The sequence below is a fragment of the Trichomycterus rosablanca genome, chromosome 27 (genome assembly GCF_030014385.1).
Source record: "Trichomycterus rosablanca isolate fTriRos1 chromosome 27, fTriRos1.hap1, whole genome shotgun sequence".
In the NCBI taxonomy this organism is placed as follows: domain Eukaryota; kingdom Metazoa; phylum Chordata; class Actinopteri; order Siluriformes; family Trichomycteridae; genus Trichomycterus; species Trichomycterus rosablanca.
This window is the reverse complement of record NC_086014.1, coordinates 9,482,359-9,501,814: the sequence shown is the minus strand read 5'-3', so window position 1 is coordinate 9,501,814 and position 19,456 is coordinate 9,482,359. Positions and strand designations below refer to the sequence as shown.

At 39.2% G+C, this 19,456-nt stretch overlaps 1 protein-coding gene across 1 annotated transcript in view; it reads right to left on the bottom strand.

Annotated features, from left to right (window-relative positions):
• The window catches only part of tshz3b (teashirt zinc finger homeobox 3b), a 58,004-nt gene extending 38,790 nt beyond the window's left edge, over window positions 1-19,214 (bottom strand). The window contains exon 1 of the mRNA XM_062989681.1: window positions 19,047-19,214. Within this exon, the coding sequence (XP_062845751.1) occupies window positions 19,047-19,086 (40 nt within the window). The 5' untranslated portion in view covers window positions 19,087-19,214. The remainder of the gene's footprint in view (window positions 1-19,046) is intronic.
• Between the last annotated feature and the right edge of the window lie 242 nt (window positions 19,215-19,456).

The window sequence follows — 19,456 nt, the reverse complement described above, 5'->3', positions numbered from 1 at the left end:
CTGAAATTCGAGAGTATCCCTTTATGTGATCGATCAATCGATTTATCAATTGATCAGGGGTGCACAAGTGTTACGCAGGTTTGAATAAGAGCGACTCACAGGTTAGCATATCAGTAAAGCACCCGACAGTGCCATGCATCTGCGCCAGTGCGTTGTTGTTTTTTTCTTTAAAGGTCGACTTCATTTCCTCCTAATGAAGCCCAGCTGTTCCCGCTCCTTTCGCCGCCATGACGACAGTGGTCACTCCGTTCCTCGGGGGCCTTCCGAAAAATTAACGACCTTGATGAAAAAACGTGTCAACGACGCTACTTATGGGACATAAAGAGGCGAGGTTACCAGGGTTACACGCTACGGCTATAATAAACAAACTCGCTTTGTGGTTCGTTTCCACCCCCTGGTTTTATTATAGACCCTTTCGGGCAAAAACAGACCTCGCGAGAGCGGGCGGATGATCGTGGCTCCTCTGCTATCTGGTAACAAACAAGACCAGAGCTGTCCCCATCCATCAGAGAAAGCCAGAATCTCTGGCCTCACAAACCTTTTCCTTTACACACACACACACACACACTTATCCCACCGCCCAGCCCTACACACACCGAGCTCGGGTTACAGCTTTACACGGCCAGTCTAAATAATATTCAAAATGATGAATGACGTGGCCAGGCCTGTATCCATCATCCATCTCTTTTTTTTAAGCAGCATCCATCTTCGGTAATGCTCCTTTGAATCATGGGAAAGCGAGAGAGCGCCGATTCTCTCATCCAGGCCCCATGAGAGATGGCAGGAGGCACAGAGAAGAGAAGCAGGGCACGGGGGCAATGGGTTTGACTGATACCCGTTGGTCTGTTTCGGTATATAATCGTAAACTATGATAAAAATAGCCAATCTTAGTTAATAGGCAATGTTAGCCAATGCAGTCAAGATACTTATCATTATACTGTACACGATATCAGTGGCATAACTACCAGCAGTGTAAGCTATACAGAAAGGTTAAGGTGAGGTTGAGCTTTTTTCACTGCAACGAGACGCTGCTTCCACCTGGGGGTGATATGAGATGATAAACACCCGTGTGTTGGAAATGGAAGCAGTGTTTTCATTGCTGATGTAGCGATCTCTAATTAACTATTCTTTCTGGGCGGCCTGGTAATAAATGACCCACGGACCGGTACCACTACTAACGCAGATTAACGCCCAACCTCCACCATACTTCAAAAACAGCCCTAACCGATAAACATCACATGATGACAGTGATTTCTATAAAGCCAAGCAACAAGTCAACAGGAGCTTTTATTGCTCAGTAAGTTGTAATGTGAGTCAACTAACATAGCTAACATCTGTATGTTAGATATGATATAGCAGAAATACCAACTAAGAGTACAGATGTTGAGGTTAAACTAAATGCACAAGCAAAAATACCACAGTATGAACAATTATACATCAGTGATCACATCATACAGACTGACCAATGATCGATCCAGATCCAGAACCACATTAGGTGTGTTTTAAAGCTTGGTGTTTATAAAGCTGCATTGTTTATCTGGCTTGAAAACCATGTTTGTGTTCAGCCCTGTCCCATGTTTGATTGACACCTGGCAAGACCAATCAAATACGGGACCAAAAAAAGGCTTTTTTAATGATCTGTGGTACAGCAACACCCTGTGAACTTAAGTGAGTATCAATATGAGACAAGCGTTGTGAGGACCACGTACGTTGTGGGGACCACGTACAGTGTGGGGACTTTATACTCTGTCCATGATGGCTTATGTTCATGTAAGTAAGAAATATGAAATCCGAAGTGCAAATGAGCTTTTTGTTTGTTCATATGTTTATTTTAGCAGCCAGACGTTTACGTCTAGGATTAGTTTGAATGTTGTTTGTGTAAAATGTGAATGCAAAACAGTTTAAAAGACTGTGAACTATTATTGGATAGACTTAACAGTAAAGCGGTCACACTAGAGTCTATAGGTCACTAGTTTGAGTATGGACAAATGCCAGGGACAAAGTAATTACTTGGGTAGGAAGGGTGGAGTTCCTATCCCTCCTCTTGCCTTAGCTATGGGTGTACAATTATGATAAAATGCATGATCTGTTAGCTGGCTTGTTTAGGAGAAAACGTGTTGGCCATCATTCTATTATGCTGGTAGTTATTGTATCATAAGGTAGGAATTGATTACTACTAAATTAGGGGGGTAAATGATGATAATAATAATAATATTAATAATAATGATAATAATGAAAATAATAATAATAATAATAATAATAATGATAGTGATAACGATACTGATACTACTACTACTACTACTAATAATAATAATAATTATATTAATAATAATAATTAATAAAAATAATAATTAAAATAACAATAATAATAATCATAATGAGCAGAAACACACAGAGATCAAAGGGCAAACCAACACCTTAATTACTTAATATTTGAAAAAATATTATTTAAAATAATTTAATTTAGTTTACAATTATTATTCAGTCTTTGACACATAATTTTTTTATTATTTCTATAGTGCTCGAAGTGCTAAAAATCTTGTATTAATTAATTTATTTATTATTTTATTTTTTTACTTTTGACCTTTATGAATATTAATCAGCTTCTGACAAGTCAAGCTATAAACAAGTGAACTTTAGAATGAACGGCCTGATTGGCATTTTTACCAAAACCGCCAGATCCGCCTCTCTTACCTGCCCCCAATCCACTACAACCCACACCCCCCCCCCCCTCCCCCCAATGGCAAGGAGGCGGCGACTGCTCTCCAGAGGGAAAACGACGGCCCCTAACACTAGGCTCCCTGGCAAGGGCCCGTTTGATAAATGACACATGTCATTCTGTCAGGAGAGAAGGGCGGCTCCGTGATGTATGACCATACCGAAGAGCAGAGGAAATCGACTGTTTGGCATGGAGCGCCCCGGTCCTCTGTTTCTCTTCCCTTCTCTTTCGCTCTGTGTAGGGCTCTGAATTCAGGACAGTCGTAAAAAGTCCTGAAGAAACGTAACGCAGTCTAGAAGTAGTCGTTTTAGCAAAAAAAAAGAAGGCAGAGCAACGAGGAGGAAAAAAATCTGGCTCAAACTGGAGCAAGAAGGCAGGCGTATCAATCAAAGTCAACTTCAGCAACACTGCGCCTACTATTTCAAATAAAAACGATGTAACGCAGACAAATGACCTTAACACGGGAGCGAAACACGATCTCCTCGCCAGCCGAAACTCCCGACTCATCCTCAACCTGAGGATCCTCTTTTTTTTTTTTTTTCCTCGACCTATCCCTGTTTTCCTCACTCTCCTCGCGTCTCTTTTCTTTTTTAACACACTGGCGGTGGGGGCCTGACATCTGCAGAGTGCATTTAAAGAAAAAAATGTGTCAGGGAAGCGTGATCCCCCCCACCCCACCACCACCACATGCCCCCGCCTCTCGCGCTCCCTTTCATTAGCTCACTGGCAGGGTGGCACTTCTCAAGCTCATTACAGCCCGAGGATTTATGGTGCCGGAGCCAATGGCGAAGAAAAGGCATCTGTCAATAATTGCGGGGAGCGGCGCGCACACACATCTCGGGAAGCTTTGAAATCTCATTAGGTATGCAGTTATCAGGCATAAAGATCAAAAACATTACTCAACTCCGACAGAATCCTACCAAGAAACATTAATTAGCAACAGGCCCACGTTATAAAATAAAACAGACTTCCTCTCTCGCTAGCGCTCGCGCTCTCGACCCCCCCATCCTCCCCCCCAGCGCTATATATCTTTCACTCTCGGCTTCTCACACCTGCCTGGCTGTGCCAAGGCGTAGAGAATGCTCAGCCACCCGCTGACACTCGCACTCCCACACACACACACGCGTGATCATATGCGCTAAACAGTACACGCTACACGGGATCCGTCCGTGTGTGTGTGTGTGTGTGTGTGTGTGTGTGGACACGAAAACAGACACGGGAAGGAAAGCGTGAGATAACATCGCAGGAAAACATACATCATTAAACCCACTTATACACACCTACGTGTTACAGGGGACCGAACGCGCCGGAGCGTCCGGGCCCGCCGAGCGATCCGGACCCCCGCCGGAGTTAACAACACCCCCTGCGCCCCCCCTGTCCCCTTTCTTCCTCTCTACTCATTAAATAAAAAAAAAACACAACACAAAAAAGGAAGGGGGTGGGTCATTCCCAGCATCTGAGACTGATCAGGACAGGAGAGAAAGGCATTGCTGAGTCGCTCTCTCCGGCTCTGGGTAGTGTGGAGAGAGGAGGAAGAGGCCTGTCAGTCTGGAGAAGGATGTCAGGGCCCGGGCTGGCCCTGATTACCGGGGCCTCATGCTCTCTGCGCCTTTTAGGTCTGCCTTTCATCAGCGGCATGGTCATCGAAAAGTACCCCCGCACCAGCAAGTCACAATCATACATACACTCACACACGGCGTGAACTGTACCGACCCGGATTTGGACACGTATCGTACACCTATAGCAGATATGGTCATGTGACTCGGTCTCAGAAACTGTAGACTACAGGAGTGGAACGCTGTATAGCATAAAAGTTCGGAAACGGTTCGGAAATCAGATATGGTCTGGTGGAATTGTAGACTGTAGAATTGGAACGCTGTATAGCATAAAAGTTGGTAAACAGTTTGGAAGTCAGATATGGTCATGTGACTGCCTGTCTGGACAGTTTTAGTAAAATTGTAGTCTATAGAATTGGAACGCTGTATAGCATAAAAGTTGGTAAACAGTTTGGAAATCAGGTATGGTCATGTGATTGCCTGTCTGGACAGCTTTAGTAGAATCGTAGACTACAGGAGTGGAACGCTGTATAGCATAAAAGTCCGTAAATTTAGACACGTATTGTACACCTATATCAGATATGGTCATGTGACTGCCTGTCTGGACAGCTTTAGTAGAAATATAGACTATAGGAGTGGAACGCTGTATAGCATTAAAGTCCGTAAACAGTTTGGTATCTAATTTAATAACGTGTATCATTAAGAATCAATACAGTAGAGACGTGGAGGTACTTGGCAGAACTGCCACTCAGAACTGGAACCCCTGGCAGGAACCGACAACCAGCAAACCCTCTGCCAATTTCATACCGTCTCGCCCCTCTGCCTTTTCCGTCCTTTCCCTCTCTCGCTTCTCCACAACACCCCCCCCCCCACACACACACACACCCCTCCACCCCGTGTCCTCCTCGGCATGACAACAACACAGACAGGGATTACTTCCACACAGCCATATTTCACCGAGCACACTGGGACTCTTACAGAGATTTAATCCCCCTACACACAAAGCTGCCAGAGTGTGCACAATCCTGCACACAAACACACACAATAACACACACTCGCTCACAAAGGGCCCACAGTATCTACGTCTCACCCCGGGACGAGCGAGAATACAAGAGAGAGAGAGAGAGATACAGAGAAAAGACTACAGTCAGCGAGAGTTCAGGCTGATCGGATAGCAGCGAGACGCTCACCGCCGACTCCGCTGTACGGGCAGAGTAAAAATAACCCTGGCCCAAAGCAAGAATCGCAGAACCCTTCTCATTTCCTGTTTCCTGCCAAACTTCCTCACCGGCCAGGAGGCTCCGCCCAGGGGGGGCAGCACTGAATGGCGTGGGACGACTTGGCAAAAAATGAGGAAGAGTTTCATGCTGGAGTGGATGGCGAATTATTGTGTATTGTAACTGTTGGATTGTTGGACTATTTTAATACATCTAACAAGAAGGGTCTGGGTTTGATTCCTTTCTGTGTGGAGTCTGCATGCTCGCCCCGGGTCCAAGAAAGTTTCCACAACTCCAAAGACATGCAGTTAGACTAACTGGAGCTACTAAACTGAGAGAGTGTGTGCCCTGTGATGAACTGGCAACCTGTCCGGGGTGTTTTCTGCATCTTTGCCAAATTAATTAGACTCACTAAGACCCTGACCAGGATAAAGCAGTGGTATGAACCGTCCTTGAGTTCGAATTAATAAATAATTCCACTTTTGAAGACTCTCATACATGACAATAATAGACATAAGCTAGTGGTGCATTTCGCTTGCAGTACCATATTTTCACCACAGGGGTCTCCAAAGCTCACATACTCCAACTTTAACACTAATATCATTTTATTTAAATGAATCAATGTAATGTCCACATTGTATCAGACACATGCACAATTTCACGTCTCATAATTACAGCCACTGTAAACTAAACCAGTCTGATCATGACTCAAGTGACCAAAATAATAGAAATGCTTGTAGTTGGCTTCATCAGGGCACCACAGGATCCCTCACTAGGACCTCTATTTAACTTAATCGCTATTTACTACATATTACATACTATATATCGTATCGTCATCCATGGTGTTATTTTCATTTGCTGCATATTTAGAGTTAAAGTTAAAGTATGTGGGCACCTGACCGTGAGTTTGTTGGAAATGACATTGAAACACAAGATTTTGAAGTGTGTCTGTGGGAATTTGTGGCCATTCAGCCAAGAAAAAAGAATTATTTTGTGGAAAAATTAAGAAATGTTATTACTTTTAATAGGAATTATTATTGATAGTTTTTTTTTATTTAGAAAAAAAGAATTATATATACATTTATAAATGAAATAAATTAATGATAAAATATATAATTCGTTTTTAAATATTTTTTTAATTATATAATTTGTATTTATAAAATGTTTTGCCATTATCTGTGCAATCCATATCAAAACAAACTAAAACCACATTTTACAAAAACTAAATTAAATTTAAACACAAGATTTTGAAGTGTGTCTGTGGGGAATTTGTGGCCATTCAGCCAAGAAAAAAAAAATTTATATTGTGGGAAAAAAAAGAATTGTTATTACTTTTAATAGGTCAATTAACTTTAAATTATTATTGACATTTTTTGTTATTATTATGTAGATTATGTAAAAAAATATATATAATATATATATATATTATATTATTATTTAAATGTAATTTAAATAAATTCATTATAAATTATATATATATATGTTATTATTATTTATTTATTTTTTAATAATATTTTTTAAATTATATAATTTAGTTATTTTTAATACTACAAAAAACTACATTTTACTACAACTAAAATTATATTCAAACACAAGATTCTGAAGTGTGTCTGTGGGAATTTGTGGCCATTCAGCCAAGAAAAAAAAAATTATATTGTGGGGAAAAAAAAGAAATGTTATTACTTTTAAAAGGAATTATTATTGACATTATTATTATTATTGGGGCAATTATTATTAGTGCACATAAATAAATGAATAAATAAATAAATAAATAAATAAATAAATAAATAAATAAATAAATAAATAAATAAATAAATAAATAAATAAATAGTTTATTTTTTAAAGATTTTTAATTATTATTTAAAATTATAATTTTGGGCTATTATCTGCACAATTCATATTGAATTGAATTATATGTTAATTACATAAAAATTACATATGTATTTCATTATTGTTTTTATTATTTTAAAATAAAAATAATTATTTTATTTGATTATTAATTATTTTATTTTTTATTTATTTTATAATTTATTTATTTAAAAAAATACAACGTAATTTTGCATATTATCAGCGCAATCCATATCAAACCAAACTAAAACTGCCTATCCAGCTTTCCACTGATTTTCTATTTTTATCCCCAGCAAGATAAATGGATCCGTACCAGAGCAGACACAAAATCAAACAGGGACGCATCATCAACCCTAAAGCAGCATGCAAAATCCCCTACAGTCAATATGCTAAGCGTATGAAAAATGCCCCTTTCAGTTCCACCCAGCATGACATTCCCGAATCCTAAACGCCTCTTTTTTTTTCCCCACTCAGGCGTCCCGGAATATTACACACGATGCGTCGATTTCCAAATATTAACAGATCCGAATACAGAAGCGTTTACGCTGGCCTCGCTGCACTCTCGCTAACCCTGCTGCAGTCGCAATCCATCGTCATCTCTTCACAAAACAATCTTAAGAGAAGAGAGGAGAAGAGAACAGAGGACGGTGGTTGTGATAGTGGTGGTTGTGATAGTGGTGGTGGTGGTGGTGGTGGTGGGGTGGTATGGCTTGAGCGAGGGAGGGAAAAAGAAAAGGGGGGGGGGGAATGAGGATAGGATGCAGCCTTGTGAGCCAATTTAAGAAATAACTGCTGATGCATCAGCTATTGACTGTTTCAGTGCTCGTGATAACGCTCAAGGCGAAACTGCGAAGAAAATGACAGCATCAACCGCCTGCAATAAACTGCAGCCCGTGAGACCAAGGCAGTCCTAATTGACAGCTGTCAGGCTAATGGGAGCCATGACGGAAGGTTCTGAAGGGAAAAAAAATCTGTTTATCGAGAATCAGCCTCGGTGTGGATCTGTAGGGAGGAGAACTTACCGTACTCTCTCTCTCTCTCTCTCTCACATCGCTCCCTTCATCTCTATCTCTATCATAACCTCCCTTCGGCTAAGTGCTATTCGGAGACCCCGTGTCTTTCGCCCTCGTTCACTTATTTCATCCTTTCGCCATTCATTCTCTCTCTTCTGTGCTCTTAACCCGTCTTATTGTCACTGGTGTAAAAAAGCAGAGGACGGCCATAACTAATCGTGGTGTCAGTTGGCTGCCTGGGAGCGCCGGGTTTGGGCTCGGGAAATGTCCCCATAATCCGAACGCTCACAGCATGGAGACACACGGTCACGGCCGACTGTCCGGAGGACGAAAAACAACTAACCTAAGATTTAATTCTAGGCTTGTCTTAATATTTATGGTTATGCCTAATCATGACCCTGTTATTATTATTATTATTATCAGAACAGACAGTTTGTCTCGGTTTGTTGGATTCCTCTCTTAATGACGCACCATACACTGACAACAGAAGACTGCAGGCAGGTCAGGAAGACACAGACGCTCTGTATCTACAAAAGCCATGCTCTTATAGCGCATACAATAACCATGGATGCCAACATACACCACCACCTCTTGATGTAACCCTAGACTATGACAGATGTTGGCTTTTGCACCTGCAGGCAGGCCAGGCTTATAGCACATACAGAATGAGGCCTGGCATCGCCATGGACACCAACATACAAAGATGTTTGCAAAAAATACATGAAATAAATAAATAAATACATATATATAAAAAATTTTAATAAATTATACAATATATGTGCCAACATACACCACCGCCTCCTGATGTAACCCTATACTATGACAGATGTTTGCTTTTGCACCTTTCGCTAATAACAGCATGGATGTTCTGTTCACATATATATATATATATATATAAATAATAATAATAATAATAACAGCAATAATAATAATAATAATAATAATAGCAATAATAATAATTATAATAATAATAATAATAATAAGTAAATAAATAAATAATAATAATAATAATAATAAGTAAATAATAATAATAATAATAATAATAATAATAAACAACAAACAAATTGTAACAAATAAAACAGGACACAAAATAAAATCCAAAATCATGTCATGTAACCGACACCAAGCTTGGACCAAGTCCCAGAACCTAAATACAGTTCTCAGAAATGACTAGGTGTCCACGTTTAGCTCTAATACTTAAAAAAAAACCAAATTATGTCATATCCTGTTTCCTGACAGTGATGACTTATAAGACTGTGATTTATTCTAAAGGAAACTAATAGAATACACAAACTTATGCCACGTAAATGACCAGCTTATGCTGTGTAACAAATAAATATGTTCTGTAGTCGTTATACACCACATGGCCAAATGTATATGGACACCAGATCATGAGCTTGATGGATATCTCTTTCCAAAGCCAGAGGTTAGACACCTGGCTTGCGATCCATTACTAGTCCCTTTACGTTAAAATTGTCAAAGCATGCTTTATTCATCATTGTCTGTTTTACTACCGCTTTATTCTGGTCAGGGTCGCAGTGGGTCTGATTCATTGGGCGAAAAGTAGGAAACAAACCAGACAGGTCACCAGTCCAATGCACACACACATATAGGACAGTTTTTAGTAGCTCCAATTAACCTGACAGCAAGAACCAGAGCATCTGGAGGAAACCTACACCAGACAGGAAGAACCCTGGCTGGGGAATCAAACCCGGGCCCTTCCTGCTGTGAGGTGACCGCGCTACCCACTGCGTCACCATGATGCCCATTGGAGACATTGCTTATTTTATACACCTATGACTTTAAATAGAAGAGGCGTCTACATGCTTTTGACCATATAGTCTATAATAGTTTTTTTGTCATTTATTAAAGTGAATATACATCATTATTAGTCTTAAATGTGCCATAAAATCAACAGAACTTACTAAACGAAACACTTAATTGCAATTATATGCATGACACTTTACCTAATTATCATAATTACCCCGTATGTACTTCTATTTCTTCCTATGTGGACCTTTAATCTTAAATAAAGTGGACCTTGATGAAAGATCTAACTACCTGTAAAATGAGTAGGCTCGGATTCCACTGAATACTTCAAGGTAATCCCGGGGACTAGTGTTAACGCTATCGTTTCCTTTCCCTTAATAATGCATATGATTATCAGGCATGAGCGCTGGCTTTTAATAAGGATAATTAGCATAATTAAGACAGCATGTTTCATTATACTTTAAGTAATTAAATTGAGGAACGTTTGCCGCTCTGCCTCCCTCTGTGCTTTTAGGAAACCCTGGACGATGTAATACAGCGGATGTAAAGTAAACAGACTAGTTATACACCCAGTTAAATAAACTAGTAGTACTACTACTGTTACAGATGTCACACATTACAGATGTGGGAAGTAATACGATATATTGTAAATATCACTGGACCTACCGCTGTGTACAGCTCTAGGTGTATGTATACGCACTATACATTATGAATCTACAGTATAACGTTGTATACAGTGTGGATCACTTGTACTGTACTGTACTTATATGCATACATATAATAACAAGAGTAATACCACATTTGCAGGTCATGTACTATACATTACACCAGTGATATGTAGCCTATTTATACAACAGTTACTTCCGACCTTACAATGTGATTGGTTGAGAAGCGTTCTAACCGTGCTGATATTCGTGATAACAGCACGGCCTTTTCACACCACAACTGTATTACTCCGCTGACGCGTTGCCAGTAACGACAAGCTTCATGCACACAAACGCGTTTTAAATCCGTTATCTGATATACAATCTAGTGCACTGTGTAGGGAACATAAACCAATTGTCTAATTCACTATCTAGTGCACTATTTAGGGAACATAAATCCGCGATCTGATACACAATCTAGTGCACTATGTAGGGAACATAAATCCGCGATCTGATACACAATCTAGTGCACTATGTAGGGAACTTTAATGTGTTTCTAACGCGAACAGTTAGCTTAATAGCCCAGTTAGCAGTTCCACCATACACAAGACAATTATATATACATACATGCACTCATACATACATACATGTATGTATGTGTGTGTGTATATATATATATATATATATATATATATATATATATATATATATATATATATATATATATACACACACATGAACACACACATGTGTATATATACATACATACATACATTCATACACATATATACGTGTGTGTGTGTGTGTGTGTGTGTGCTATGAGTAGGATCTAGTAGGACATACATGCCTTTACTGGTCATGTGCTATTACATTATAAATCAGCGAGTGTACACTGCTCACACCACCAGTTTTACTGCACTGCACTTACATGTCAGCCTGTCAGAATCTGAAGTTAATTAATCCTCATCTAAGTCATTCAGAACACGGACGAATTGTCATTCCATTCATTGAAAATATCAATTGAAACACGCAAGCTTATAAAATGAATTTACATCAAAACAACCATTAATCAACGGTGAAAAGTGATGAGACAAAAAATAGAGTAGAGTAAATACACTAAATAAAAGGACAGTAGTAAAAAATTATGAATACAAGACATTGCAGTGATTCATTCTTATATTAGTGGTACCTAATACTGATATGTATATAAATGATAGTGTGTCCAGGGTGTTTCTAGCCTTTCAGCCCAATAAACGGGACCCACCGTGACCCTGACCAGAATAAAGCACTAGCAAAACTGACACTAAATGTTACTGTATGTAAATTAACGACCAACTTTGACTCCCTCCGTCTATTCAAGCACTGAATTTGATTAATCCCTTCTCCTCATCTGCAATCAATCAACCTTCCTCTAAAATCACAGAAATCAGCTCCCCAATCCATCTCGCTTCTCTCCCATTCACATCCGTCACACGTTTTATGAATCGTATTTATCCGCCCCGAACACGACGCCGAAGGTGTTCGCGTTTCCCCGACGCCCTCCAGATAAAGCAACTCTGAATATCTTATAAGGACTTGTCATAATGACCAATGTCAACACGATCCATCTTGATACTTGATGCTTAATACTTAATACATCACCCTGACTGGCGCAGATGAGATGGCATCGGGGGTGAGAACCCGTTCGGAACTTCTACACCGCACCTCCAGGGACCCGATGTTCTCTCAGGCTTCTCAAAACAATTGATATGTTTGGTCTGGCGAAGCTTTGAAGCCTGTGAACTAAATAAAAAAGTAACCACAGTGTACATGCTATTGTCTGAGCCTGAATGGAGGAGGGTATTGTGGGAGCGAAGAGGAAAAAAATACGGCTAGACAGAGAGAGCAGTGTGTGAGAGTTCAGAGCGTTTGGAGGGGGGAACTGTAAGGGAAACGGACAGTGTCATAGAATGTGACACTACGAGTGTGGTATACTATACGGAATGTTAAAGACTGTAAATCTGTGGTGCATACATATGGCTAAGAGTATGTAAACACTCCTCAACGGGGATATAAAATAAATTCTATAAAATAAATGAAATGCTTTTGGTTTGGTTAAGGCGTATTCCTTTTTTAGCAAGGCCCAAGACATGGTACGACAACTTGACCTCAACTACAGTGAAACCTTCCGGATTAAATATGTATAAATATACATATAGAATTGCATTTACGATCCTCTAAAAGTATCACTCCCTGACTAACTGTACTTCTCAACGTCTAAAAATAACATAAGCATCATAAACCTTATGAAATCAAACTCTGATCATGTTTAATAGGAGCCCTGGATGTATTAACTATATTTTATTTCTATTTTAAGGCACTTCCAGGATTATGTGAGCCCCAATTCCTGCCCCAAGTTTGTGTACTAGTGTAATATTCTATTTTTGAGTATGTGTGGCATGGGGGCACACAGTAGCAGGGTGCTGGAAATATGAAAATCTCAGTTTAAACCTCATCTACGGTCACTCAGTGCCTACGTGAGTTCCTTTGACTACTCCAGCTTCTTTTCACCTTTTAAAAACATATTAAAGGTGTCCCAAAACATCCATAACGCTAAGTACTAAGTATATACAGTAGGTACTAGGTAGTTCTACAATTACTGACTGTAGTCCATCTGTTTCCCTACCTGCTTTGTTACCCCCTTTCATGCTGTTCCTTAATGATCAGGACTCTCCCAGGACCACTACAGAGCAGTTTGTGCTGGTATGAGTGGATCAGACACAGCAATGCTGATTTTTTTTTTAAACACCTCACTGTCACTGCTGGACTGAGAATAGTCCACCAACCACAAACCAACCACAAGCCAACAGCGCCCCGTGGGCGGCGTCCTGTGACCACTGATGAAGGTCTAGAAGATGACCAACTCAAACAGCAGCAATAGATGAGCGATCGTCTCTGACTTGACATCTACAAGGTGGACCAACTAGGTAGGAGTGTCTAATTGAGTGGACAGTGAGTGGACACGGTATTTAAAAACTCCACTCATACCAGCACAACACACACTAACACACCACCACCATGTCATTGTCAGTGCAGTGCTGAGAATGACCCATCACCTAAATAATACCTGCTCTGTGGTGGTCCTGACCTTTGAAGAACAGGGTGAAAGCAGGCTAAAAAGTATGCAGAGAAACAGATGGACTACAGTCAGTAATTGTAGAACTACAATGTGCTCCTATATGGTAAGTGGAGCTGATAAAATGGACAGTGAGTGTAGAAACAAGAAGGTGGTTTTATTGTTATGGCTGATCAGTGTATATATATACATATACATATACATATATATATATATATATATATATACTGTATATATATATATATATATATATATATATATATATATATATATATGGAGGCGGAGTCAACAAAGAACTACTTATACCTCGTTCGGCTTTTGGGAAACACTCGCAAAATTGGTGTTCTTAAAGTTGTTCGTAAATCGCTAAGATCAAATCGGGAAACGCACCCCTGAATTGCTTGTAGGTCGTAGGTGTGTATGTCGTCCAGTCTGTATTTCTGCCTTGCGTCCAGTGTTTAAATACACAGTGGTCCTCAATTAGATCTGCGACGTCTATAAAACACAAGCGCTATGCAAAGAACATTCTAGATATCATGCTTCTGTCCACCCCACCACCACCTATCCTAAATCCTAAGGTAAACACGCCGTGTCGATATGTATTTTCTCCCCGATCTCTGTCGCTGACCGTTCAACGCGGACTATTTTACCCAGTCAACGTGATTACGCAGGTACCCGGGCCCATTTGTCACCTGCAGCGGCAAATTGAGTTAGCGCACGGACTAAAGGCATGGAGGACTGTGTAATATCAACTTGATTACATCAAACTAGCTGCAAACCTAATTGGGCTGGATGACAGTGTGCGGAGCTTGTCATCTCCAATCATTAGGCCCGTCAGGAATCCATCAGCTTTACAGCTAATTAGGTGAACACTAATGAAGCTGGCAAAACAACTTTTCTCTTTCTACGCCTGAGCAGGTCCTCCAGACTAGACTTTAAAAAGCGGGAAACAGGGAGGCAGGGGCGAAAACGGAGCAGCAGGGCAAAGCGTTCTCGTGCAAAAAGCTCAAGGTTGCAGGGGGACTGGATTTCCCTAAGTTCCTAATCAAGGCCCATCATCTGCCATCTTTCCTTTGCTCTTTCCATCACTGCGGTGCAATCAATTTGTCATCACTCTTTGTATGCCACGGCACACTCGTCAACCTTATAACTTGCAGCTGTGAGGGCTGCTGGGAGGTAGAACGGAGGGAGAAAGGAGGGGCATGACTTAAAGGGGGTAGCGTTAAACCAAAAAAAAAAAAAAACATAAATCACAGGAAGCTGGCTCGTCTGGAGGAAAAAAAAAAAACCCTAAGACTCATACTCGCACTCGTATTTGTCTTCATGCACTCATCAAAGGCGTAAATGCCCGAATCCTTTTTTCTCTCGCCCTCGTGAAATGAGAAGCCTTTCAGTCATCCTTCATTTCAGTCCACCCTCCCTCGCTCGCTCAACCCCTTCTGCGTGTCCATTAGGCAAAAGCATTTTGATAAAGTAAAACTCAAAACTAACGTATGGTGGGGAGGGAGGGAGCAAAAATGAGAGCACTCACTCTGCCAACTTCTGATTGACCATTAGAGCCATTGATGAATGTGGCTGTCAAGGGGGGAGACAATTAAATCAAATATGAAACAAAGTCGCTTTGACGGGGTCCGGATGATAGAGCAATCCAAACACAGAAAAATGGCTCGCTCTATTAGTACCATTTCTCATAGCGACTACTATACCCGTGTGCATGCATACCCGTGTATGGGAGTGTTCATGTACCTTTAAGTGTATGTGCGTTTACATTATTTAACATGACACTGTATTGATTCAAGGGGCTAACCCTTACCCTAACCCTAACCCTAACCCTAACCCTTACCCTAACCCTAACCTTATCTGTATTATTCATTGTATTTTGGAAACTATATAAAAGTAAAAACAGACTCCGGTGTAGAATATGTATGACCAGTTTCTGCTTTTAGAGCTCATCCTACACAGCGTGTCCTAATAATTTACACAAATACTAACATTTACAGGTGCCTAACTTACTAAATTTCAACAACCAACCAACCAACCAACAATACAAAACTTCCTCCCTTCAGTCTAATAACACACATATCAGCTTGTATTTGTTAATAAACACACAGTAATACTGTCAATAATATAATATGCTATATTAATTAACTACATACACTAGATACACTTTATTACTGTATTTAATTTTCCAGAAGAGACCTACTCGAACATGCTGCACCATAATGTGTGCCATAATGTATTGAAATTCATTTTAAAACACGTACCCTCTCTCAGGGTACCGCCCCACTGACAGAGCTTCCTACGTAGGACAGCTATGCCCTGCAAATGTCAGAGCATAACAATCAGGTCTTACATGCTATAATCAGAATAAAGATGTGTGTTCATGTACCTTTAAGTGTATGTGTGTTTACATTATTTAACATGATACTGTATTGATTCATGGGGCTAACCCTTACCCTAACCCTTACCCTAACCCTAACCCTAACCCTTACCCTAACCCTTACCCTAACCTTATCTGTATTATTTATTGTATTCAACAATAGTACAAAACTTCCTCCCTTTAGTCTAATAACACACATATCAGCTTGTTAATTTTAATATGTGAGTATAAGATACATATTTGTTTATTAATACACAATAATACTTAATTTAGAGACAAAATAAATGCTACATGGTAAATTATTATACATGCCAAATTCTCAATAATGTTAAAATGTGCTATATCAATTAAGTACATAAACTAGGTACCTTTAGGTATTTAATTTGAGTGTATCGCACCATAACGTGTGTGTGTGTACCTTGAAACGCACTGATGTATGGAGACAAAATAGGGGTGGGAGCTTTATATTCATATGTATATTTAAACTGTATCTAGGAGCTTTATATCTAAATAAATACCAATAGACATTATTTAACTTTACACCCTGGACCATCAGTGTACCTAGATACATTAACTTGTTCAGGTATATAAATAGTCCTTTTAAAATGGTCTAATTGTGTATTGAAATTCATTTTAAAAGACGTACCCTTCAGGGTACCGCCCCAGTGACAGAGCTTCCTATGTAGGACAGCTATGTCCTGCAAATGTCAGAGCATAACAATCGGGTCTTACATGCTACAATCAGAATAAAGATGAAACTGTGTTATATACAGAATAACCTTTTCTGACCACAAACCAACAAATCATACGAGTATAATTTACACCCTGTACTCTGAATACCTTAAAACATCTACCCGACAACATAAAGTATGTGTTATATAACTTTGTTTATTATATACATCATAAAAATCACCTGTTTCAGCCACTACCGAGTATATACAAAAGTGTGGCCTCATGGGAGACTGGAAGAAAAGCAACTTCGAGACGCTTTAATGGTACTATGACGTCACAGGGATTGGCGTTACCATGGCGAGTGAGTTATTGATGTTTATCTGGGATGAATAGATCAAAGCGGAGACACATGACGGCCAATCAATCAGCAGTCAAATCAAAAGAGGGCGATTTTCCATTCAACTCGGGCACCACAGACTAGACCGTGTTTAAAGGGGATTTAAGAAGAATGGGGGGAATAAAACTAGTTGAAAGAAGTTGATCAAATGATCAAATGTTTGCACACAGCAGCATCAAAGAAAGTACTGACAGTCAGCTGATACCCCCAAGCCTTGTTTATCCCTGACGTTTCTTTATGGATCCCTATTAAACAGAGTCGATGAGCAAAATAGTCCAACCTAACCGTTTCCTATTAGGATCAAATCTGAGAAAATCAGTGCAACATCTACTGTAGGGTTGGGTTGACCTCACTCACACACAGCATGTGTGTTTTCCCTTGTACATCTAGACTTATATACAGTATTCTGTTCTTCTAATCACACTGTGGAATTTTACAATTTAACATTAATCTAAAATATAAAACTCAAAAAGTAAAGTTGGGTAAAAAAGGCTACAGTGTCTGTTTAGCGTCTGTTTAGCGTCTGTTTAGTGTCTGTTTAGTGTCTGTTTGCCTTTTGCATTAAATATAAGCTATTAAAAAAGGCACATGAATAAATAATCTAAACAATACATTCAGAGTATACACGTATATACAGTTTGAACCAGCAATCCAAATGATATAGTTTATAGTTCATATCAAATTAATTATAGCCAAATCAATAAAACAAATGCATTGAACTGAATCAGGTCCACAATCAAGTTCAAACCCATGCAACTACAAGTGCTATACTCTATATATCCAAAAAACACACTTGCACACAAAATCCCATTTGCATCTATGTCACTATTTGTTTTCTAGACTTAGTCTAGAGTAAAACAGATCCTGATCGTGTGTGCTGATATAACTATAATAATAAGGTTCCTTTGTACATACGTGTTGTGCTGACCATACACAGTGACCATACGTTAGCATTATTCCAAACATCCAGTATATAAGTATAAAAGTTTATTAAGACGTTACGGGTTGATTTGTATTATTTATATAAGGTCAGACCGAAATGCCAAAGAGTTAGATTTAAAACTATAAATATAAGTAAATAATAAGTAATACATGATGAATGGATTTGGTCTAAGATTAATAATAGGATAAAAAAGAAATAATAATTAAAAATAATATTATTAAATTAGTGTAAAGTAGCTGAAATACACTAATAATAATAATAATAATAATAAGCTCCAAAGCAAAAATAATAAATAATAAATAAAATAAAAAGTCAAAATTATTTAAAATAAAAATAATAATAATCGCCAAAGCAAAAATAAAAATAATAAATAAAATAAAAACTTAAAATTATTTTAAAATAATAATAATAATAACAACAATAATAATAATAAGCTTCAAAGCAAAAATAAAAATAATAAATAAAATAAAAAGTTACAACTATTTAAAAAATATATAATAATAATAATAATAATAAGCTCCAAAGCAAAAATAAAAATTATAAATAAAAATTAAAATTAAAAAGTTAAAATTATTTTAAAAAAATAAAATAAAATAATAATAATAATAATTAATAATAAAACCCAAACAAAACTTCTAAGCTTAAACGCTTGTATGACCGGAAAATCGCGCACATCACCCAGTCGTGCCGCACACACTCGGAGCGCAAACGCAAATAATCGCGCTTTTCTACCCCAACCAAACACATGACAGAAATAAAGAAAACACGGTACCTGCCGAGCGCCGGGGTGCCTGCTGTTTCCTCCTCGGCATGGTGCTGGTTTCTGCTGCGGTGTGTGTGTGCGTGTGTGCGTGTTTCTAAAGCGTCTCTGCGGAGTTTCAAACCGGAGCTGCTCGGCTCTTCTCGCCGCCGCTCGCTCACCAGGCTGGCATCGGGGCTCCCGGAGCCGTTCAAAAGACGAAGAAAACGGGCATGGGTGGTGAAGCAGATGCCGGAGGGTCGATCGGTTTGAGAAGAAGGGAAGGAGAGGAGAGGAAAAATGCTCTTAGTTCGATTCTCAGTCGGTCCGAGCTGGCAGCCGCAACAGGCGAGCTTAGAGAAGAGGAGAAAAAAAAGACCAAAATGATCGCGTCACTCAAAAGTCCTGCAAAAGCGAGAGGGGGGGCAAACATCAAGCACTGT